Raw genomic sequence first — 24,358 nt, forward strand, 5'->3', positions numbered from 1 at the left:
TTCTTAAAAAGAACAGCGAAAGCAACACGTCTGACAATGTCATCATGATGGGCTCTCACATGTGATCCGTCCTACTTCAGAAATTCAATACAGTAAGTGATCAATGAATCATTAAATATATTTTATTTGATTTATTTTTGTTAATTTAACAAGGATTTATTTTAAATAGACAGGTTAAGGCACGGCCATGTCTTGGCCTATATTCAATGGGAAGATTGCTGACTCAAGAAGAAGAGTGCCTACAAAATAATGATAAAAACGTAAATTTGACATTGTGGTCTCGAGTCATACAACCATTTCCTGTTTGATGAATAAATGAACCAAAATGTAATCTCAAAGCTAGTTCAAAATTCAGATGAAGTATATTTTTAATACTAAATTATTACTTTATAGATGATAAGCTATTGAGAAAGTATGCCCATAATAGATATATGTTTGGGGTTTTTTTTGCACCTTGCTCTTATGGAGAATCAATATGCTCACATCCTGCCGACGTACCAGACGCAGATATTTATACACTTTCCTGTCTCACTTTCTGCCTCCATCTGTGTGTGCTCTTCACTCCCAGACTCGTGAAACCTTTCTATTCCTACATTTCTCCCAACATGAGGCTGCCAGGCTGACTTCCTTCCTGTCCGAGCGCTGCTAGCATCCCCGCTTCTCTCCACAGAAGAATGGTGCCTTTCTTCACAGCTGCCAAACCTCTGCTGCTGCCTTGCAAAGACGGCCAAGATACCATTATTTTTAAGACATTCTTAATAGCTCAGTGTAAAGCTTTTGTGACTGAAGAAGTTCCAGACAAACTAAATGGATCATGACTGTTTGTTTCCAAAAAAAGATGTGTTTTTTTTTCTTCCCCGAAAACCAAAATGCTGACTCAAGTACTAAATGAAAAGATGTAGCTCTTTATGGTCTAATGTTGCTGCAATGAGCAGATTTGCCATAGTTCAGGTCCTCGAACATCAAGCTAAATTATCCACATCGCTGTGTATGAGACTGTTACCAGAAGGCCGTGGAGCTAATTAGTCACTGGTTCTTACAATACAAGTCTTGGCTTTTGCAACCGGTTATTTTTATTTTACTTTTACTCCTTTTGGTTTCACACTTTGCTTGATTCTACATTTGAAAACAAAAATAACAAAAACAAGAAGCAACAGACAGGAAACAGACCACATACAGTAAATCAGTAAGATTAGCTCAGATGAGCACATCCTTGCTTTTGTAGGGTGAAGGTGACACAGGATGCTGGTGTGTCTAGGACAGTGAGGACATACATGCCCATGTAAGGTCTGAGTGCAAAATATAGCTCGTCAGAGTCACAAAGGATGTGTGATACATGTGAAACTTTTTTTTTAATGATGTTTGGCGTCCAGTAACACATTAAATCCTAATCACTATGTCCATGTTTCATCACTTAAAATATGGGGATGGAAATTGAATTGTACACACATTTAATTATTCACTGCTTTCTGAATATTTTATATTATACCATTAACTCACAGAGGTAAGAAAAAAATTTTGCTTTTCTTTTCTTTTTTTTTTTCTTTTTTTAATCAAAGCAATTAGGTCAAGATTTACATTGTTCTTCAAGATTTTATGGGAGGGTGGAGGGATGGATATTGGACAAACTGATAGATTGATGGATAATGGGCAGACTCACAAAGGGACAGACTAATTGCTAATAGATGTATAAAAAAAGGTAGATGGATAAATCATCAGTAAAAGCATGCACTGATGGATGTTTTTTTTTTTTTTTTAAATACTTTTCCAGACCTAAAAATAAACTGCTTTCAATCAAATTCCAGACTTTTATCTGGAAACATCTCTGCATATGAAAGCAGTTTAATCCACAATGCTGCAGACGTAACAGACATTCAGCCTCTTAAATGGAACAAGACACGATTATCTGAATGTGATGTGTAGAACAATAATCAAGGCTCATTAGGTCTCCGATCCTGTAAACTACAGCGGATCAGACGTGACCTTTTACACAAATTATATGACGCCGACAAACCTATAAAATATGCACTTGTTTTGAATACATTCAGGGATATTTGTTCCATATGAGACAATAAGATGAATTCTTTTCGTACTCTCCATCTCAACACAACTCTGAATTACAATGACAAAGCAACATGCAAACTCTTCCTCCGTGCTGCAGCAGAAACAGACCCATTGTGCCATTCCTCTCCCCAGGCTGAAGGCTGCTGTGTGCCAGCTCCATTGTTTACGTGTCAAACGGAGGTCTTTGTCTGACAGGGGTCCTCCATCTCCTCCTGTGTGAGCCAACACAATGAGCTGCCCACTTAAGCCTTATGCGTAATAGCTTCTGCTGGACTGTGGACAACGCTTTACATGAGAGGAGAGACGCATCTCAGATCCCAGTGCATAAGTAGAGGAGGTGACAGACCCTGCTCTCAGTGATGCTTCAGCAGAATATGGAAGATCAAAGTGTTGAAATTCAATGTTCAGAAACATAATAAATAAAAGTACGGTAACCACAGGAATCTTTTTTTTTTTTCTCTCTCTATGGAGTCAGTTTTCTTTGCGTCATCAATGGGCTAAAGTGGACTTGTCTTTTGGGAGAATTTGCTGTTATCAGGTGCCAATAAAATACAGATAAATCAGCGGTGATCTGCTTGAATAACAGAATTTTTTTCACGTTCTTTTAACTTAGATTTCAGTTGATAGACCAGGATTGTTTTGCTTTAGATTATAAATAGAACAGAACAAATTAACGAAACAAATAAAAAAAAAAACAGAGATGAACTGAGAAATTTGCTTTTCACCGCAACTGCGAGATTTGACCAGTCAGTGAGAAACTAAAAAAATCAGAACAGCCACATTGTGCAATCAACACTTCTGGGTTTTGACTGTAGAAAGTAAAACGTCAAAGATAGTCACTTTCAACATCAGTTAGAGCAAGCAGGGAAAGGTAAGCACTAGAGTCTGGTTACAATGAAATACAAACTTTACTGTTCCTTTAAAACAGAAAATTGACAGAAGTCACTTCCAGTTTCCAAATGTTTGGACGGATGCAGCTAAACTTTACCGACGAGCACAATATGTAAAAATGAAATGAAGATAATCCCTGATATGAATGCACTTCCCATTTTATAGTTTTGCATGTTAGATATGACAAAACTGGCATTTATCAAGCCTGCTGTATGCTGTTGCAGAACCAGAAAATTACCTAAATAGTTCATTGTTTCATAACTCTAGAGCTGTCTTCATCAGCCTATTTCCAGCTAGAATTTGTTCCACCTTTACAGATAACACATATCAGCATTTAAATAAAACATGAGCAATAAACAGAGAGTGTGGGCTAATGCTTACTGATCCTCACTGAGATGATTATTGCAATCGTATGAAAAACTTGGAGCAACTGAACTTCAGAAATTGTTTTTTTGGTGACTGCTTCATACATTATGTGGGAGAATAGCAAGAAGTGATTATCTGTGGGAATATTTATGCTACTGGGAGAGTCAGTGTGTCATAGAGGTATCAGTTATTTCACCCAACAGACACGACACACTGGACAAACATTAATCCGTCAGATCTGAGTTTATAAGCATCTGTTGACAAGTGTTTATAACTTTCTTCATTCCTCTGAGAACTAGTTTGGATTGAGAGAACGCACACAAGCAAAGAGGGGAAATTAATCAGGCGAAGGCTTGAAACAGAGCTGGAGATCCATCTGTTGCACTCTGATTAAGGAGGATTTAAATGACACGCAGGCCTGAGCTTAGAAAATCATCAGTCAAAAATAATCTCCCAGAATTGCTATTTATAGATACAGGAAAATGAAGCAGATTAAAGGTATTCCATATTTAAACCTATCTGAAAGGTGAGATTTTGGACCGTGTATAAAGCAGAATTAGCACAGCACGTCTGGCATTAATCTGGATCCGCTCTCATTTTTCAGTCTGTCCAGCTGGGACTGGAAGTTTCATTAAACTGTCTGACCTGTGATTTCCCTCTCCAAATCCCAGTCAGGAAACACGGGAGGATCAAACAGACGGAGGACAAGGGAGAGGTTGAGAAAGGCATGAAGAGGTGAACCAGAGGGTGTAAAGTGATTACATATAAACCTGAGTCATACATTCTTTGAATGTCTTTAATGACCAACACACAATAAGACTTCCTTGTTTTTATCTATATTTGTGAAAATTAAGAGACTCGCCGATCCAGATTTTTATTTACAAAAACAGAACTTAAAATCTTTTTTTTTTTACTCACTACACATGAGGAATAGAGTCACTGACACACAACAACCTAAAACTGAGTTTTACTAACGTAAAATATAGATAAAAACTAAAACGAGTTGGAAGTTTAATTCTGATAGTTGAACTATTATTAGTTGAGTAGTGTACAACATGTGCATTCTAGAGAAAGTAAATCACTACCTAACTATGGGATTTTTAAAAAAATACAAAAATGTTCAAATCAGCGTTACGCATAACAGAAGGTCTAAGTTGAAAAGATAAATTTTGCTGTATTTTCTTTATCCATCTTATCTGCTGAAGATTTTGTTCTTTCTTGTTCTCTCAGCCTTAATTAACCATACATATCTCCACATCGACATTCCTTTTTAAATAGCTTCGTTCATCTCTGTGCTTCCTCAAAACAAGGAATTTCATTATTTTCCACAGTATCTGGGTGAACTACTCACTCTATGCTGCAGTCTTTGTTTTCCAAAAAAACGTATCACAAAGACATTAACAGACTATCAAACATCTTAGCAATCTATGAAATAGTTCTTCTATTGATTAACTAAATTAATAAAAAAAGCATTATGATGCCATGGTCAATATTGAACATTGCTTAGTCTTGAGGTGGCTGCATACGGTCTTAACCACACTTCTTAATCGTTTAAATCTAAAACATTAAATCTAAAATGCTGGACTGTTTTCTCTTTTTTAACCACTTCCCATGTGCATTCCAGGATTTGCCTCATAAAAACAGAAGCTATGCTAAGATCAAGTTTTAAGCATTTCTTTAACCTACTGGAGGTTTCACCACCTCAAGCAGTGAAGCAGGCTAACAGCAGAATAGTTCAGTCATTATGACCAGAGAAGTGAGGTCTGGTTGTTAAAAAGTGACTTGTAGAGGTTAACACATAAACTCACACAATGCCTGGTGTTTCTAATCTATCCAGGGAACTCTGTCTGCCCTAAAAATATCAGAAAAACCCAAATACCACCCACACAAGCTGCTGCTCAAACACACACACACACACGCGCACCCCCGCACACGCACGCACGCACACACACACACACACACACACGCGCACACACACACACACACAGCATGTAAACATACACGTCATGCTCGCCTCAGAATTACAGAGCAGAGCCAAACACAACCACCGTCTCCAAAATTGTTTGGGTGGGTCTGTGTAATGGTTAACTTGGGGAGGAGCAGCAGCAACTTGTAACATTTTCTCACCAACACGGCTCCATCACACCAGAAAAAAATAAAAATAAAGTCACCAAGTTTTATTTAACTGTGTGGAGTAGTTTTGGTGAGTCAGTATCAGACATTTCAGAAGGCAACAAAATAATGTTATTGTCACAGCACTGCAAAAAGGAGTGGCTCCGTTTTCTTTATTAAAAGGTTTTACTGTGTAATTTGGCTCATAGTAATATCTCCCAACGGGCCCCAAAAAAACGTCATGCGGTCTGTAGGACCACGAGTGACTCAAAATTACGGTCCATGGTTATTGTTTTGGGATGTAACCAGTCAAAGCAGATTTGTGGCAAGATACATTCAGCAGGGCGAGGTCTCTTCCAGTCACACAGATATCCTGTGAAACCTTCAGTTTCTGCTGCGTTTGCAACTCTGATTCAGATGTCCATGACATATTGTTGATGTGTGCAGTAAGTGAATATGTTCTTTTGTTCGCCAAATTAAATTGTTAACATAGAAATCGCCACCACCAACCTATCCTCCTCATTTGATGCTATGTTCTTTTTTATATTTGAAGAGGTTTAACTGGGGATGTTAGCGTAACAAGACTAAAGATTTTGATGATCAATAATCATCAGTTACTTCCAAGTTAAAGTAAAAACTAATTAAAAGATCCCATACACAATCAAAACCAAATAAGGAACTGAAGTCTAGCTCCACATAATCCAATACAGATTTCTGTTTTTAAAAGGGATAACCGATAGCAGGTTAACATTTATTGCCAGTAAATTAATCAATGATATAAATGCCATATCTAAACTGCCCTACATTTCCCATCGTACAATAAAATCTGTGGCAGAGCTAGCACACGTTATCAGTGTGTGTTCAGGGTCGTTGTAGGAATGGGAATTATAAACTGCAGGGAGATAATCTGTGCCTGTTCCACTTTTATCTCCGAGTTCATCACTGCTTTTGCTGAGTGTAAACATCAGAAATGTTTAGGGTGTGTCCTGACAGCTGTATTGTGGAGAAAAGTAATGACTATCCAGAACATTTGCTGCTTCTGCTTATTTCACATCTACAGCTCATCTCAATAGAGTCAAAGCTATATGTTCAAACCAATGAAGGGTAGGCAGAAAATTAATAGCACATTATATACATACACTTCACATAAAGATGTGTTCATCCTCCACAAATGTGTCACTTTTTACAAATTTGGTATAAAAACTACATATCTTGATTACCTTAACCAAAACAAGGTCATATTTGGAGTAAGCAACGACTTAATGGAGTACGTAAAGTCTAAAACGACGGGCATGTAAACACCTAAAACCCAATGCTATGTTCTGCTGGGAACTCATCACAGTTTATGTCCTTGGCTTTAGCAGTCGGACATCAACAAGATGAAAGTAAAAACATATGTAAAAGAACATTTGGAGGAGGAATAAAAACCCCAAATAAAGCTCAGCGTCCGAAGAGGTACGCATGCTGAGTCTGAGGTGTTTTCTGTTTATGCTTTTTTTGATGGTTTGTTTACATAACAATCCATAAATTATTGTCATTTTTGCCTTCAACTGTGATTTCAAAATGATACTGCAATGACAAGCAATGATTTATTGTGAATCTCTTGCCGAGGGAGAAATGTGCTATCTGGGGAAAATTCTGATTCAAAAGGCAAAAAACTGTGATTTTAGAAAACTATGTCATTAGAAACATAACCCCAGGCCTCATTGGCAAATAGTGATTACTATCTACTGGCCTGGAATGATTATTCAGTAGTCATATCATAAAGAGATAAAAGTATAATTAGAAGGTCCAAACCAATTATTGAGCACATAGAAATGTGCATACTTTTCACTGATGTGATTAAAACATCAGTTATTAATATGTGTAATGTGATATTCTAATTTTCTGAGACATTGAATTTTGGGGGGGGTTTTACCCATAAGCCATAGTCATTATAATCTATAATGAATTTCACTTTCTGAGGTAACTGGCAAGAAATAATGCGTACATCTCAATTTTATATGTATATATATATATATATATATATATATATATATATATATATATATATATATATATATATATATATAGGTCAGTCTGTGACTTGCTAAAAATCGAAACTCTGGAAATCACTTCTTTTCACTCGTCTAGTTTGTGGAAACATTGGTGTCATCATTTATTTGTGACTCAGTGAATGTCATGTTTTTTTTTATTTTTTATTTTATTATTTTTCTCTTATTTTGTTTTTACCTTTTTTATGGACCTTTTTGGTCTGGAATAAAGATTGATTGATTGATTGATCTAGTATATAAAGTGTGACAGAAGCTTTCATCATGGTCAGCAGCCACCCAACATCTGGGCTCTGCATTAGGGGATTTTCTGCTTCTTTGTAAAGCCTGCTTAGTAAACAACAGCTCCCTCACTGTGCGTAGGAGGAGAGGTCCATCAACACTTATCCCATGCCACAAAATCAGATTTTAGCTATTTCTTCCAAGTCCAGAACCATCCATCAAAAAGACTGCATTAAAAAAAAGTAATCATCCGCCTTCAACGTCAACCACAAATATTAGCATTTTGTGTGACACAACAACAAAAAATGGTGCATAACTACAAGAAAACTGGGAAGGAAAAGGAGTTTGCGTAAGGATATACATTCTCTCTGGCAAACTCATGGAAACTTTTGATTTATTGATACTACCTGTGATATCTACACTGATCATAACGCAAAATTTAAAAATAGACTGCAACTTCAACTCTGATCCTAATCTAAATGATGACGTGCCTACCTACTTACAAGAGGAAGGCCCGAAAAATAAAATAAGATGAAAACAAAAGTTGCTTTTATCTTAGTGTAAAACAATATAAAAACAAAAAAAAATTATATTGTTTTACACCATCAGTGTTGCAAAGCAATACAAGATTTTGATCAAATATATTACTGATGTCTGCATAGACAATACACTTTAAGAAACCAGCTACACATCTTGAAAATGAACTTATTTTTAACAGCTTTCATCACCACACAAATGTGAGTTTCCTGACACCTAAAGATAACGTTTTATCAAAATCCCCTTCTACATCAGCATACAGGATGCTCCCATTAGGCTTGCAGGTCCAGATGTTTTTGGAAGAAATGAGAGCCAGGACAGGTGCTTGACGCTTTATACGGTTGAAAGCAGTTGTCCACCTTAAAGACAGGATGAACCAGGGCAGAAAGTGGCACTGAAGTTGAAGTACACCCTAAAAGTGAGTAACAGGATGGATTTAGAGAAACAGAAACAGAAGAAGATAATAAGCAGGGATCTAACGGAGGACTAGAAAAAAAGCTGACAAATAACTAGATACATCAGTAATAAGTTGATAACAAAAGAGATACAACTATGACAAATTCTGCATTTATTTTACAACTTTAATTTTATACAAGGCATCAGAAAACTTATACGATGTTGGCAGAGGAGGATTTCATATTTGACTGAACAAGGACTGCAACTAATATTAATTGTGGACATTATGCAACTAATATTAATTGTGGACATTATTGCATTCAAAATTAATGGCTAATTTTTATACAATTGTATCACTTTTAGGTGCAAGAAAGAAAAAATATGCACTTTTAATTTAACCGAGGCTTGGAAATGCAAAAAAAAAAACACACAATGCAACCAGAAGCACGTCAAAGATTAAACTAAATGCACTGAATGCTCAAGTGCATTCCAACCCATTGTCTGAGCAGCATGTGTCCCTCTGATGCTGTAAAGTAATGAGACGTGCAGGCTGTGAAAGTGAGTAAGCTGCTCTACCCCCACTGTGGATCAGGACACTGCAGCTCCAGCAGGTGGACTGGACAACAATACAGTTCTGAAGGAAGCTGGAAACGTCAGAGCAGGACAGGACACGTCCAACGTGCAGACAGAAACAGCACACGGTCTTTAATCTACAAAGAGACCCAGATCTGAAAAATCTGTGCACCGATAGATTTAGGGAACTGCGGGCGGGGGTGCTTTACAACAAGGGGTAAAACAGGGAGGTTTAATCGTGGTGTACTGTTGCAGGAAGAGGATGCGGCCGCTTGTTAAATCATGAGCCAGACAGTTTACATGCGAGGCCTGACAGATTTAAATCCCCATCAGGGAATTCTTGGTGATGGATTTTATTTCTAAGGAACGCAAGATTACATGAGGCGGTTTGAATTGGAATTGTATTTATTAGTGAAGATTAAAACCCTACAGGATAGATTTGCAGTACTTCCATGTGAGCAATAAACTCCACCATCCTTCTCAAAGAGTAAGGACTTCTTTGAACTCTGCCCCCATTCCTTTTGAGACCTTCTAAAATAAGGTAGTCTTCTAGAAGGTATCCATCCATCCATCCATCCATTTTCTATACACCCTTGTCCCTCAGTGGGGTCGGAAGGGTTGCTGGTGCCTATCTCCAGCTAATGTTCCGGGCGAGAGGCGGGGTCACCCTGGACAGGTCGCCAGTCTGTCACAGGGCAACACAGAGACACACAGGACAAACAACCATGCACACACACACACTCACACCTAGGGGCAATTTGGAGAGGCCAATTAACCTGACAGTCATGTTTTTGGACTGTGGGAGGAAACCGGAAGGTAGAAGGTACCCTAAAAGTTAAACTTGGATTTTTAAAAGCTGACATGCAATTTAAGCATAAAAACTAAGAAATTGGATTATTCTAATTGTTGCATGAAACTGGAGAAAAATATGCAGTCACCAATAACAGTTCTTCACATGCACATTGTTAGAGCTCAGGGTTTAGGGGTGTAAGCTTTGATGCAGAAATGAGAATAATCATAGCTACCACCTACAGAGCATGCACCATTTATTTCTCCATTTTCTATGTTGGAAAATCAGTATCAGTTGAGCGCAAAACTACAATTATAATTTTAGATAGGGCTTTCTTGTATTTGAATTGCTCTTGTAAATGAATCGACAAAGAAAAAATATAAATATATTTTAGAAAAACATCTACAGAGAGACTGCAAAATTTTTATTCTAAATATGAACACCACATGTGCTGCAGAGAGCTGCTGTGGGTTATTCAAAGTTATCCAAACCTGTCATGCCACAGCTTTGTTGCTGAATGCAAAATAAGTAATAGTTTAAATAGATCATAAATTGGTATTCAGGTTAGACACACACATATGCAGTGCCAGTCAGAAGCTTACGTACATTCACCATGACCATGAAGGTCAATAATCTTTTGTTTTAATTATGTGCTTAAACCTTTTATGGTTTTGGTGTGTAACAAACGTCTTATGAATTTGTAAGAATCGAGAACCTGCTGACAAACACCTATTTTAAAAAAAAGACCCCTTCCTTCTGTACTCACATGGGCTAGATTAATAACTTTTACGGTTAGCTGAGACAGTGCTGGAGCTGTGTGCCCACAGATATAAAAAGAATGTTTGGAGGAGTCAAGAGGAGGTTTTCAGATCTACAATGTTAGATATAATGATGGCTGCATTATGCTCAGAGTTTGTTTTGGTTCTAGTGTTACTGCTACATTGCACCAAGTGGGTGGATTGACAAAGAACTAGATCTTTCAAGCTATAATGCATGGAAGTTGAAATATAAAAGCCTACCAAACACTGCAGGCAAGCAATAATGTAATGAGGGTGGGGACTTAATATATTATGCAGCCCTAAATCCTCTGACATTCAAAAAATGGATGAAAATAATAATTAAAAGCCCAGAATGAATTCGGCATTTGTGCCCATGATGTGTGTATGTAAAAGAAAAAGAAAACACCATAAAGTTCTGTATTGAACTGAACCAACTTTTTTCAGAGGAGTGGCTTAAGCAGAAGTCCATGCAGCATCTTTGGACTCTTCCACAACCTTTAATTAAGGTCAACAAGCATCCTGTACAGTTAACCAATGACAGCAACAGATTGAGACAAACGTAATAATTTTTTATACCATCCTGGTTTTTTAAAGAGGATTAACTTTTGAAAGAATAGAGCAATAAAATGGATTCCCTCCCCACAATTTTACATTTTATTTTATTAAGCTAAATGTTCCTGGTCACAAATTAAATATAGGGTTAAGAGGATTTATAATTTTTCTTTTTAAAAGCAGCAGTCAAGAAACTATGACACAGAGGTGATAAAAGAAGACTACAAATGGGTTTTGAAAGCCTGTATTAAAGGCCTCCTCCTGACCCTGTCTGCCAACTCATTCAGTCCACAAATGAGACGTCTCTGAGGGCTGGTGAACCCATTTCAGAGGGGGAAAATAAGCTACACAGGCACAGCCCTGTTTATGCAGCAATGGTAATGTGTTTCAGATTACAGCACATTGGTTGGGTTGTATGGAAATTCCTGTGGTGAGACTGGACTTTTCAGTGCTGGATTGCAGGGGAGCAAGCATTTCTCAGAGAGCCTTCTATGAATCCAGTCAGTTTCAGGAGAGCCTCTCATCCTTCAATGTTAGCAGTGAGACCACTAGCAGTGAGAGACACTGGAGGAAGCAGTAAAAAATTATTTTACTAAATCTAAAAGAGGTCATACTCTCCTGGAACCAAGAGGTTACTTTCACAGAAGTTACCAAGCACTTTGATGATGTTTATGGGTTCACTTTCACACGACGACACACTCAGAATCAACTCTAGATCCACTATCTTTATGTTCATGACAGTAATTAGACCTCGTACTTTATTGCTTCGGGTTTTGAACAGAGTACAGAGCAACTGAGAGAACAGTCTCTATCTTGGCAATCGTCTATAAATATTCCAGTCAGTGACCACTGCGAAGAAAAAAAACCGTAATAAGCAGGTTGGGAATAAATATTCTTAGAAGCATCTGCTGCATATGTGTTGCAGGGAACAAGCACTTTGGTGTATTGTGCATGGGTAACAAATGCATAAAGGGAAACTGAGCAAAAAAAAAGAAAAAAAGAGCTAGCTCAATATCTTACAAGATGTCAACACTTGTAATATAAAAAGGGTTCTAAACAGGAACAGAGGCTCATTTATTGATCTGTATCCAACAAAAGAGAAGGAGACCTTTAACCATATCTCCAGGACAATCCTTATTTTACAAGTCTGGCTCGAACCCTTTGTTTACTTTGCGAGATAAAGAGGCAGCACAGCCTCTTTGTGCACTACACTTCTAGTTTCCCTGCAGGGTAAAGAAGAGAATTCCTGCTTTTTTAACACCCACATGAAAGCAATTTGTTGGTTCATTTTAAAGTTAAATCAAGGAGCTACTAGAAACAGAGAGCAAACATTAATTTGGTTAAGTGAGAACTGTGATTTATTCAAATTATCTGAAGTAAAATCAATGCTAGTGCTAAAACGCACTGCTGTGCCAAACTGTACAAAACAATAACAGACAAGTCAGAGAGAGGCTGCAGGAAACAATGAAGGGAAGGGAAATGCCAGCTTTTCTGCTCTGCTCCGTATTAGCCAAGGCATCCTGGTCAAAGTCTCTTAACTCATTGTAGATGAGTACAAGGGTCAAATCACTCAGAGTCCTTCAGTAGCTACATTAAAAACCTGAAGACAACAGCTTTTAGAGTCGCCCACTGGGTGTGGAAATAACACAAACACCATCCAAAGTTTATAGAGCAAAGAATGTATTGCCTCAGGTTGAAAATAATTTAACAAGCAGAGCTGAAACCACATCAGTGCAATTTAGGAACACTAATTCCTACCCATCGGGATCCTTATTACTCAGATCAAAACAAAGCTTCGCAGTTTTGCTTCTTTTAACGTTTTTAGCACGAGTGAAAAACATACCAAACATATAAAATCTCAAATTTTGGAAAGGCTGCTACTTTGGAAAAAGAAAAGTCCTATCATATTAATGTAAGGAAAACATGCAGCAGTTTTCTTTTTCCACTGGGCTACAGGAATCAGACTAAACAATGCTGCCTTATAAAGACATTTCAGATGTCGGGCAGGATGTCAGATCTCCAGGACGCTGAGAACATTTACTTAATGCTGTTATTCTTTCAAGTTTTATTTAATCACTTTCTTTTTTTGGTCTTTTTTCCAAATTTAGCAGGTGGTAAAGGTTATTTTCCAAAGTTTTAATATTGTTCAAAGAGGTTTTGTTTGAATTTTGTTTCTCACAGACTATGCTACCCTCAATCAGTAGGAAATTGCTCAGTATCACAAAGGTTGTTTTGGTAGTTATTTTATCTGTATTAACCTAAAAATGTTATGAAACATTAAGCAGGTGTGTGTGTGTGGGAGGGGGGGTGCACGTGCGTGTGTCTTAGGTTGCCTTTTTTCCCCTGCCACTCTTAGCAAAAAACCACAGTCCTTGGCGTAAACATTTATAGTTGGATGCTAAGTTTTATAGCATCTTGCAAAACTATTCATACACTATGAACCTTTTTATGATTTATCGAATTACAACCACAAAAAATTCAAGTATTTTTATTTGGGAGCAAAATGATACAAAATTATGGTTTTAGAAGTTATGACAAAAATCTGAAGTGTGTTGTGCATACTTTGTTGAACTAGCTTTTGTTTCAAGTTTAGCTGCAAGCCTTTCAGGGTACATTTCGACAAGCTTTGCACATTGTACAGACTGACATTTCTGCCCGTTTCTTCTTTATGAAATAGCTCCATTTCAGCGGCTATGGACATCAGTTTGAGTCTCAACTGGATTTAGCACCTTAATATTGACCGAACTGTTCTAGCACATGATTTGCTTTGATTTAAAACATTCCACTGCAACTCTCTGGGTCGATGTCTAGAGGCTTTTTTCCTGCTGGAAGGTGAATATCGTGCACCCCCTGACGGGTTTTCTTCTGGGACTATTTAGCTCCTTCCAACTTGCCAAAAACCAGCTTTCTGGTCCCTGCTGAAGAATAGCAACACACTAGCATGATGGAGCTGCTACAGTGTTTCATCATGTCTTCGGGGTAACATGCAGTCAGTTTTCCAACAAAAACTGACTCTGCAGTCAGTTTTTGTTGGACTGCAGAGTCCAACATTTTGCAAAAAAGCTCAATTTTAGCACAGAAGTTACCTGAACAAAGCACCTTCTTACACATTTTCTGACCTATGCAGGCAACATTAAATCTGATTCAGGGGTCTCAACGTAAAAAAGGCTGAGTGCACATGCATTTGACATTATAATTTTGAAAACCACCAAATTTGCTTGTATGTGCTACTATTTTGTTGGTTCATCATGTTAAATAAAAATAATTTGGAAACATTTGTGGTTATATCAGGACAAAATGTGAAAAAAAAAAATCATGAGAATACTTTTGTAAGGCACTGTATCAACTGAAACTTCCCAAGCTGCCACAAGAATGTGAACTTCTATCTTGGCATCTCTACAAATGGACTGGGCATCTGATTGGGCTCTATTTTGAGGAGAGCAGAACAGGCTGCAGAGGTCAACTTCAAGTCAAACAAACCAAATGTCAGCTTAAACAACGATGTCTCACCATGAGCCTTTTTTTCCATATCAGGGCTTAATTGTTGCCACAAGGGAATGTGATTACCCGACATGCCAGGACTTTAACAGTAGAAATACCCCATAATGAAGGGAAAAAATGTCCCAATACGAGGGCTTGCCAACTTCAAAGACAGTCTTACAACTGTAGGAGATATGTTTTAAGTAAACTACTTGGTAGAGAGGGCCGAAGTTGGCTGTACAGCAGCAGGTCCTTTGAAGCCAAAATACACAGGGCAGATGTGCTAAAGACCAAGTTATTTTGGAAAACTGCAGCGAACCAAACAGAGAACATTTGATGCCCTCTGGATCCATCCCTTAAGTGGTCCACTCCCACTCCAACAAACACACTTACATTTCCCTGCGTGAATGCACACACTCTGAGACCAAGGGGGGAAGGTGGGAGAGAGCAAAAGGGAAGCGCTCCTGGCCGGTCACACCCTCTACAAATAACAATCTGCACACGCCACCTCCGGACTGCACAGTCTGGCAGGAGGGAAAACAAACAGACAGAAAATAGGACATAGTTGGAAAAATGATGCCTGGTGCCGTCTGGTAGCTCTCAGGTCTCACAGCCCGACTGCTAAAGCTACTGTTCACACCACAGACGCTGATCTAATTCAAAAAGCATGGCTGTAAAAACACTGGTAACCAGAGCGGCTGTGTCCTCTAGAAAAACCCCTTCGCTTTTATACCAGCACTCTTTTACCGGAGGCATCTTGAGTTTCACTGCTTGAAATTAGTTAAAAGAGAAAACATTCACCAACTGAAACATTACAACACAACTCTGTGAATATTTTTCTGCTTGAGATTTTTACTGCTAATCAGGAGCAATTCATCTTTAGTCTTGAGTAAAAGTACAGAAAGTCAGCGTAAGTGTAAAATATGTTTTACAAATAAATGTAATTCATTATACAGGCCTAAGAATTAGGTAAATTGAATCTCAAATGAATAAAATGCCATGAACAGCTGGCCATGAATAATATAACCAATGGGTTAAAAATCACACACCTCAGAAGTTGAGCCACTTGCAGTCACCTTGCACTCACAGTCACCTTTAGCAGACATGACGTGACGTTATCTGATCAACCTTTCATTGGTGTAAAATAGTTTTGCGTCCAATCTTCTGTTTCTTTAATGCTTTCAGGTTTGCAGACATTTGTTTCTGCACAGCTACTATATCTTAAGGTCTTACTACAGCATTTTAAAACAAGCTTAGGTCTGGACTTTGACTAGGCAACACATTGGTTCTTCAGTTCTTCAGGCACTCTGTTGTAGATTTGCACTTATGTTTATGATCAGTGTCCTGTTGATGACCCAGATTGAGCCAGCTGTACAACAGATCGCCTTGCATTTTACACTACAATGCTTTATACCTAAAAGTTTATGCTAGACTCACAATGCTAGGTGCCCAGTTCATCACTCCTGCGAGCTGCAATTTGGGCCAGCATCTCGACTTTGAATTCACGTGGACCGAGGACGTTGTTCCAGAACAACTGTGATTTATTCAGATGCAACTTTGCAAACCTGAGCTGTGCCGTCTTATTCTTTACAGAGGAGATTATTTTTTTTAAATCAGTCATACTTGTCCAGTCTCTAAATGTCAGTTTAATTACACTTTTAACTTGTAAGCACCTTTCAAAAGACCCATGGGCACTTAAGAGAAAAAACAATAAAGAGAATAATTATTTACTGAAACAATTAAAGTGCAAAAATATCAATTAACAACCAGCCAGGTGTCTGGTAGTTAACGCACAACTGGTCCCTATAGAGCAGGGGTGTCAAACTCCAGTCCTCGAGGGCCGGTGTCCTGCAACTTTTAGAAGTGCCTCTGCTGCACTACACCTGAATAGAATAATTAGGTCATTAGCAAGGCTCTGGAGAACTGAGGAGGTAATTAAGCCATTTGATTCAGGTGTTTTGTACCTGTGGCACATCTAAAAACTGCAGGACAGCGGCCCTTCAGGACTGGAGTTTGACACCCCTGCTATAGAGTCTGTAACAGATGAGTCACCTGCAGGCCATGTTCTAACAATAGCACTCGTCACCATGGAGCGCCATGGAAAAGACTATTTTATTTAGTTCTGCTGCTAATCTGTTCTGGACTGAAAGTGGGATGTTTCATATCAGAAGTCGAAACAGAAAATATCACAACTGCTGAGAATAACGTTCCAAAGATATCTTAATCCACCTGCATTCGATTTGTTGTAAGCTTTCTACTAGAGCTCCTAAATGCATCACTCGATCGTCCCATCAGGGAACAGGTTGTTTACAAGCTAAGACTTAACGTGAACATACAAACTGTATTAAAATGATAAGGAAGGGGTGTTAAGTTAAGTGTGCTGGACTTTTCTGATGGCGTTGTAGCAAATCAATGCTCCAGCACCCAAACATTAAAGAACGTCAGACATCTGATGACGTTTGCAAACCCAAGAAAAATAATAAATTTTCTAGTCTATCTTTTCTAATCTTCATCCCATGAGCGGATCAATATATATATATATTGTAAAATATGACTTTATGCCACTATTGTATGGTGTTAAGAACAACATTTGCTCTATTTAATTTACCTCATGAAATAAAAATGCCTATGATATAATTGGAACAGTTTTGTTTTTTTTATTGGAGCTGTATTGCTTTTTTGATGGCTTAATCTGGAAGTATTAGTGTACATTGGAAGAAAACAAAACGATGAAGAAGTTTTATTAGTTTCTAATCTTTTACAAGATTAAAGTCAAAAATATGAGGAAACAAAGTCCAAATTCTATGTCCAAGCTTCGCCTCTGTCAGTCTGCTCCAGGGCAGCTGTGGCTACATTGTAATTTATCACCATCAGAAGGAGGGTTTATAACGGGTAAAAAAAAAAAAAGTAGTGCAAAGAGCTTTGGAGTCCTCAGACTTGATGAAGCTGGAAACAAACTCAGGCCATTCACCATTTTGCGCAGACTGGACAAACGTTTCAGTCTGTAGGTGTTCAAACCTAGCAGCCACAAACTTCAAAAGACTCGCAGCTGTAATTGAAGTGGAATGAAGTTCTACATATTATTGAACAATGGGGCTGAATACAAACATATGCCACATTTTTCTGATTTTTTTAATAACTGAAACTTGTAATGGCCTATTAAGCATAATTCCAAAACAGTATACTGAAGTTTTCTGAAATCAAACAAAATGAAAGCACTGTGCATGCTGATACAGAAGCAAAAACATGGTTTCACATCATAAACATAATGTATAGCGTTGAGTGGAGCTTACGTTTCTGATTGAAACGATGGCTTTGATGAACACCAGATAAACTTAGCTCATCCTGTTATTTATCGCTCTCTACTTGAGACTGAACAAAAGATGTGCATTGTGTTTTTCTGGGACATACTTTAGACACTTCATGCAGTAAGAGTCTTATTTTCTTTCGAAATGAGGCCTTAGTGAGTGTGGGAGAAGGAAGAGATGGAGTTTCGCTGTAGCGCACATGCAAAAACTGTCATCTTTGAATGAATGAAAATATTTTCAAAATGTTGAAGAAATGTTTCTACTCTTTTTTTCCCAAGACAAACCAGTTCAGTAACAATGTGCGTTCTTGACATTGCAATTTAAAGGGCTAGACAAAATAATAATAATAAAAAAAACTTCATACCAAATCCTTAATGTGCTGGCAGAATGGTAATAGGACATCTATAAATGACCGCAGTTACAAACACAGCACTAAAGGAACACTCTGCAGTGAAACTGCACGGTGACAAAAATATTAAAATATGTCAATGAGAGTAGCTGTTCGGGTGAATTAGTGAACTTCAATTCGTACAACGAGAAACAGAAATATCCTCTGGGTTCACAGTCCAGGGCTGCTGAATTAGACACTACGAGCTCTAACCGACACTGGGGATCAGTTTGCACTTTCATCACAGATGGCAGAGGTGAGCGGTAGGAGCCGCTGCCCCACCTGAACAGCGTAATGTTACATCTTCGCGTGCCTGACATCATGCTTTCACAAACCGGCTGACGGAGAGAGTCTGAATAGACTGGGTGGAGTCGCACATTTTTCAAAAAGGAGTCACCTGTTCAGTTTGAAAACTAAAGGAAACGCGAGCCGTGGCTCCAAAACTATACAATGAATACAATTAAGATAAAAAAAAATTTAAAAAAACTAACAAAATGGATTGTAAAACAATGACAATAGTTGCTGTTTCTCGGAGCTGCATACACGTCAACTATTAGCACCTGTTGATGCACCGTCTAACCCTACCTATAATGCAATTCAGGCCAAACTAAATGATTAAATGCTAACTTTTCTAAGTGCAAGTCCTTAGTCACCACAGCGGGGTTCTAAACGTGAGTGACCGCTTACCTGAGTTTTAAGTTGGCCATAAATTCCTCCATCGACACGTTGTCTAAAAGCACAAAGTCTGCCTTCCCAAACTCCAAGCTTTCGTGCTCTGCCATGCTGTCGCCGTGTTGTTTTTACTGAAACAAGTAGCGAAAAAATATTTGAACAACTTGTTGTAAAGTGCCTAGAAAAAGGTGAACATTGGCGGTCTTCGTTGAGCTCCTCCTCAGAGAACGCTTCGCATTTTGATTTGTTTGGCAAGTCAAACTCTATGTCTACTCGTGATAAATTAAGCTAGAACATATCTTTAAAAGCCTCTCCTGTTTGCAAAACCTTGTTCCCCTTTAGCAGCTCTGTTTATCCATAAGGAAAAAACCCTCATGTCCATACAAAGTTTCCTGCTCTTTCCTGAAATCGTCCCGTTACAGCGTGCGCGAGCTTCAGTCGTTTTCACCCCAGCTTTACTTCACGCTGCGTAGATCTACCAAAACAGACGCAGCACGAACGTCCGGGTCCCACGTCAATGTGGCCGCCATATTATGACGGGCAAAATCAACAACGTAGCGCAAGACAGTTCTGTTACCTTTTGGGAATTTGTGAGATTTATAAAACTCTTCTTACCAGGATTTTGAGACTTTGAAAAGTGGGATTGCGAGAAAACAGCATTTGCACCTTTTTAATTTGTTGGGGGTGAAAATTATATATATATATAAAAAAAAAAATACTGTAGTTAAGTTGTGGAAAACTTAACTAATACTTTGTTGATGTACTGTTTGGTAGGAGTCTTTTAGTGTCCAGAATCCCTTTAGCACAAATGTTCTCCAAATATCTTAGATTTTGTGGTTCAACTCTTGACCGCCAGCCCTATCAGACCTTCTGTCAGATTTATTTATGGAATCAGGCTAGACCTTTTCTAGTTTTCTTCAAGTCAAACCATGCTTTTGTTGAAAATGATGTATGCTTCAGTAATGCTGTATGGAGGATATTCTCTCTTCATCACATTTTGGGTCAAAACTGACTGATATTTAGAACAGCTCAGGATTTTATCCGACTTGAGAGTCTAATCAAATCTAAAAAGAAATGACCCTTGTGTCACTGGTCTAGAGTAGAACAGACTGTTTGAAAATGTAACTGTCATAATCATAAATCCCTTCACCTCTTTTAGTGTCAGATTTTCAGAAGCCTTTCTGACCAATTTCAGTGCTGTTGTTTTTACCTCAGTTAAAAATTCAGTTTTAGTAATGCCACACCTTTTCTACATTTCCTCAGAATTATTGATTATGGTCTTTGCTGTATTAGGGTTTATTTGTAGTGTTGCAAAGTGTTTGAATACTTCTCCTCACCAGCAAATCTTAATTATGGGATCCCTCTGATTGTTCCATGACCAGACAAATTACCAAATTTAAGGAAAATCCTACTGGACAGCCAAACTTTATTTCAGATTAATCAGATTCACAAATGTTGTGTGCTCAAGAAGATAGTGAAATGAAATCAAAAGGTCACCAAGGATAAGCTACATGATAGTGAAATAGAGCGGAATTCCAAACGTGGTTGTTTCATATTATTTGTGTAATATGTATTTTGCAGTTGCAAGCCTTTTTTCTTTGTCTGAATTGTCACTAGTTCTGAACTGAACATTACAGAAGGTCAGTTGAATGTATGTGTGAGTGTTTCTCTTATGGCAACGATCACTCATTCAGATTTATTAGATCTAAGTTTTCAAACACAAGTGTGTCAATTACCAAGGTCAATTTGCCACGTTCAATATGGCAGACGAGTGGACCGGTATAAGCTGGAAAGTCAATATTGCGTCTATTCCTGAATGTCTGTGTACGTATCACTCGCCCCGCCCCTCAGCCAATAGGATTGCAGCCTAATTGAAGGCGCCCCGCCCACACAAGTGCAGAGGTGTTTGGGTAGACTTTGGTCAGACTGGGCATTGTATCAGCCTGAAAACATCGCAAATATTTCCAAAGACCACTACTCCACAGCAATGACGAAGCCTGCACAAAAAAACAGAGGGAAAACCGCATTATTATTTTTATTTTATGATGTTCTCTGTTACCATAAAAGGAAGAGAAGTGGAGTTCATCAAAAGACGCATGACTGGGAAATAAATTGATGTGTATTTGGAAGATATTTACCTCAATCTGAACCAGTCCTTCTTCAAAATTACATACAGCTGATATTCCAGTGTTTGAATTGGGCCTCTTGTTTAAGGTCAAAGCAACTCGGCTCACAGTGATTTTAGTGTGCCACCTGGTGTAACATGCGTGCAAGTTCACGTCTAGGCGATACAAGGTACAATGTGCTTTACAGAAAAGTTAATAGAGGTAAGGTAAAAACAGCTGCAATAAAAAACAAGATATAAGTTTATTTTTAAAAAAAACACAAATATTTATGGATCACTTATAAAGAAATAAAGTAAATTCCTATTGTTTCCTCTTGTTTCACTCTGTCACTCGCTGCAACACAAGATAAACAATATCTCCATAATCCACTTTTCCCCAGACTGAACTTAAACTTTATATCAGTACCTTTGTGACATCTTTTCCGTATTAGTACTACCTGTTTCCATTTGGTCTCCCAAATGGAAACAGGGAGACCTGTTTCCAAGTAGTACTAGGTTGTACATTATACAATGTACAATTGTACATTATATAATGTATAATATGTACATTGTACATATTATACATTGTATAATATTAATTGTAACTCCTCTGCACTTAAAACAAGATTCTATTATCTCCGGTCTCAGTATCCTATTTTCAGATTTTGATCCCATTATTTGCTTGTTTGAATTACACATAAGTACTGTTTCTGGTACTGAATTCTCAAATTTTCCAAATATTTATAGCTATATTTTTAAACCTACAAAGCACAAAATGAAAAGACAATGCACATCAAATTTAATAACATATTAAAAATTAAAAAAAATAAAACATTAGGTGATTATTTTCTTACCTCTTTTCAGCATATTAAAAATAAAACACAGCCATAGTTTTTTAGTGCTTTATGTGTTGGAGGGAAAAAATAGACTAAACTAGACAGATAAGTCTAGTTTCAATTAGACTTCTCTAATTGCCTTACCAATTTTTATAAGTAAAAATTGGTAAGGCAATTTTTATAAGGCTATAAAAATTGCCTTACCAATTTTTATAGAAAGCCACTGAGTCCTGCATTTAATTTGTAATAAATTGCTTATCTTCATTTTTTTAAATCGAACAATTGTTTTCTTTCTTTCTTTCGTCTTCTTTTTTTTTTTTTTTTTTACAATAAACAGTAAACAAACATCTCAGACGTTTCGAAGAAAACTACAGGAAATCCACTTTCATGTTTCTGAAAATGTATTGTTTTCACCAAACGTACCACCAGAGGGCGGCAGAGGAACGGGTTCTAAATGAAGCCCCAACATTATATTCGGAACACTAATACTTTCACTACAACTATGACTTGCATTAAAATACAATGAAATCAAGTATTTAGTGCAAATAAAATTACATTTTCTCTGTAACTACTACACATCAAAGTAATAATCATACGTTTGCTGTAGGTCTTTGTTGAAACTTTTGAGAATGTTTAATTGAAATGTCTGTCAAACACACAGGCTAGCAGGCATGCAGTTGTAAAGTCCTGATGTCATAAAACTATATCACGGTGATAGGTGCAGGTCAGTGAGACTTGGGACTGAGCTAATTCTTTGCTGCTTATCAATTGATATTAGTTTATGATTATTATTTGTTGTGTTGGAGTCGTTGCCATGATTTTTTTATGTCTACAATCTGATTTTCCCTCCTTAATCTTGAGCAGTTTAGGTCATATAATTGTAGTTGTTGTCGTATGTTACGACAACAACTTACAATGCTGTTTATTGCTTACAATAAACAGCATTTATTGTAAGCAAGAGTTGATTGTGTTATCCTGATTAAATTCTATTTCATTTTTTTATTTTTATCTAGTCAAATTTCTATTTGTCTCAGCAGAGCACTTCTTCCATTTTCATTTCATAGGGCAAATCTAAGAAGACTGGCAAGAAACAGTCTTTCTTCCAGTATGAGATTAAAATTAAACCCATTTATATGTTCGTTCAATACCAGTTCTAAAAAAATACTATTCTCACACTGAAATAAAGCAACTAACTCAAACACAACAGAGAAATAAAACTCAATTTTACCTTATTCATGTATTTTGATTCTAAGGAAAATCAAATTCCCATTTCTGCTCTTTCTACTAAATATTTTTGGCTTAAGTACAGTTATCAATAATGCAAAGCTTGTGTTTTTAATTTAAACCTCCATAGCCAACTATTTAGAAAACTTATTGCTAATGGCCACAACATCGCTTTTGTCAACACTTTTTGTGTTGTAATGTATGAAGATTAATTTGTTTACCTCTGTGTAATTTGATCTCAGCTAAATCCAGCTATTCTAGATTGATTCCTCAGGTACCAGAGGTTTGTTACAGAACTTCAGCGAGCAAACACTGCCATAGAGACCAAATGAACTCAACATAGAGGTCAGGGATAAAGTTGTGGATACGTTTAAAGCAGCTTTTAAAATCCCAATGAGTGTTTAATCATCACTTGAATATGAAGGAGAATGGCACCAACTGTAAATCTACCAAGACATGGAAGTCAGTTTAAACCAAAACCCCAGGGAAGGAGAGCATTAATGAAAAAAGAACCCAGTAATCCTTTGGGAGCTGCAGAGATCCACATAACTGGCAGGCAAATTTGTTGACAGACTTAAAGTTAGTAATCAAAAGGTTGCCAACCTGTGTGAGACAGTGTTCTGGTCAGATGGATGGAGCTCAGAGGCCAAACTGGGAGAAAACTCGTTAGAAGCTGCAAAACGCTGCAGACCAAGGTGGAAGTTCACCTTCCTGCGGGACTGGAACGAGTTCAGGGTCAATCTTTCCAGGCATTGAAATAAACTGTATATTATTGTAATATCATAAAAGTATGATGCCTTCAGCATTCATGTTAGGATGAGTCATTACAGCAACGTAATCATAAAAAAAAAAAACATTTTCTTAAATCTCAATGCTTCATATTGAAAATGACTTAACTCTAGCCGCAGCTCAGTCTCTGCACGTCATGCATGATGTGACCTCTAAGAACTTCCTTGCATATAAACATACACACGAGATGTTGGACACGATGTGCTTTGGCAGCTGTTCCTGTT

At 37.6% G+C, this 24,358-nt stretch overlaps 1 protein-coding gene across 6 annotated transcripts in view; it reads right to left on the reverse strand.

Annotated features, from left to right (window-relative positions):
- The window catches only part of myo1d (myosin 1D), a 98,625-nt gene that overhangs the window by 70,499 nt on the left and 3,768 nt on the right, over window positions 1-24,358 (reverse strand). For 2 of the 6 annotated variants that reach the window (XM_008437408.3, XM_081600900.1), the window contains exon 3: window positions 19,197-19,312. The exons of 2 other annotated variants lie outside the window; for them this stretch is intronic. In XM_008437408.3, the coding sequence (XP_008435630.2) occupies window positions 19,197-19,291 (95 nt within the window). In that variant the 5' untranslated portion in view covers window positions 19,292-19,312. Of the gene's footprint in view, window positions 1-19,196; window positions 19,644-20,917; window positions 21,179-21,319; window positions 21,463-24,358 lie in introns of those variants that run through there. 2 more of the 6 variants (XM_081600897.1, XM_008437407.3) reach the window with 2 other exon arrangements.

This window comes from Poecilia reticulata, chromosome 19 (genome assembly GCF_904066995.2).
Source record: "Poecilia reticulata chromosome 19, P_reticulata-male-v2, whole genome shotgun sequence".
In the NCBI taxonomy this organism is placed as follows: Eukaryota; Metazoa; Chordata; class Actinopteri; order Cyprinodontiformes; family Poeciliidae; genus Poecilia; species Poecilia reticulata.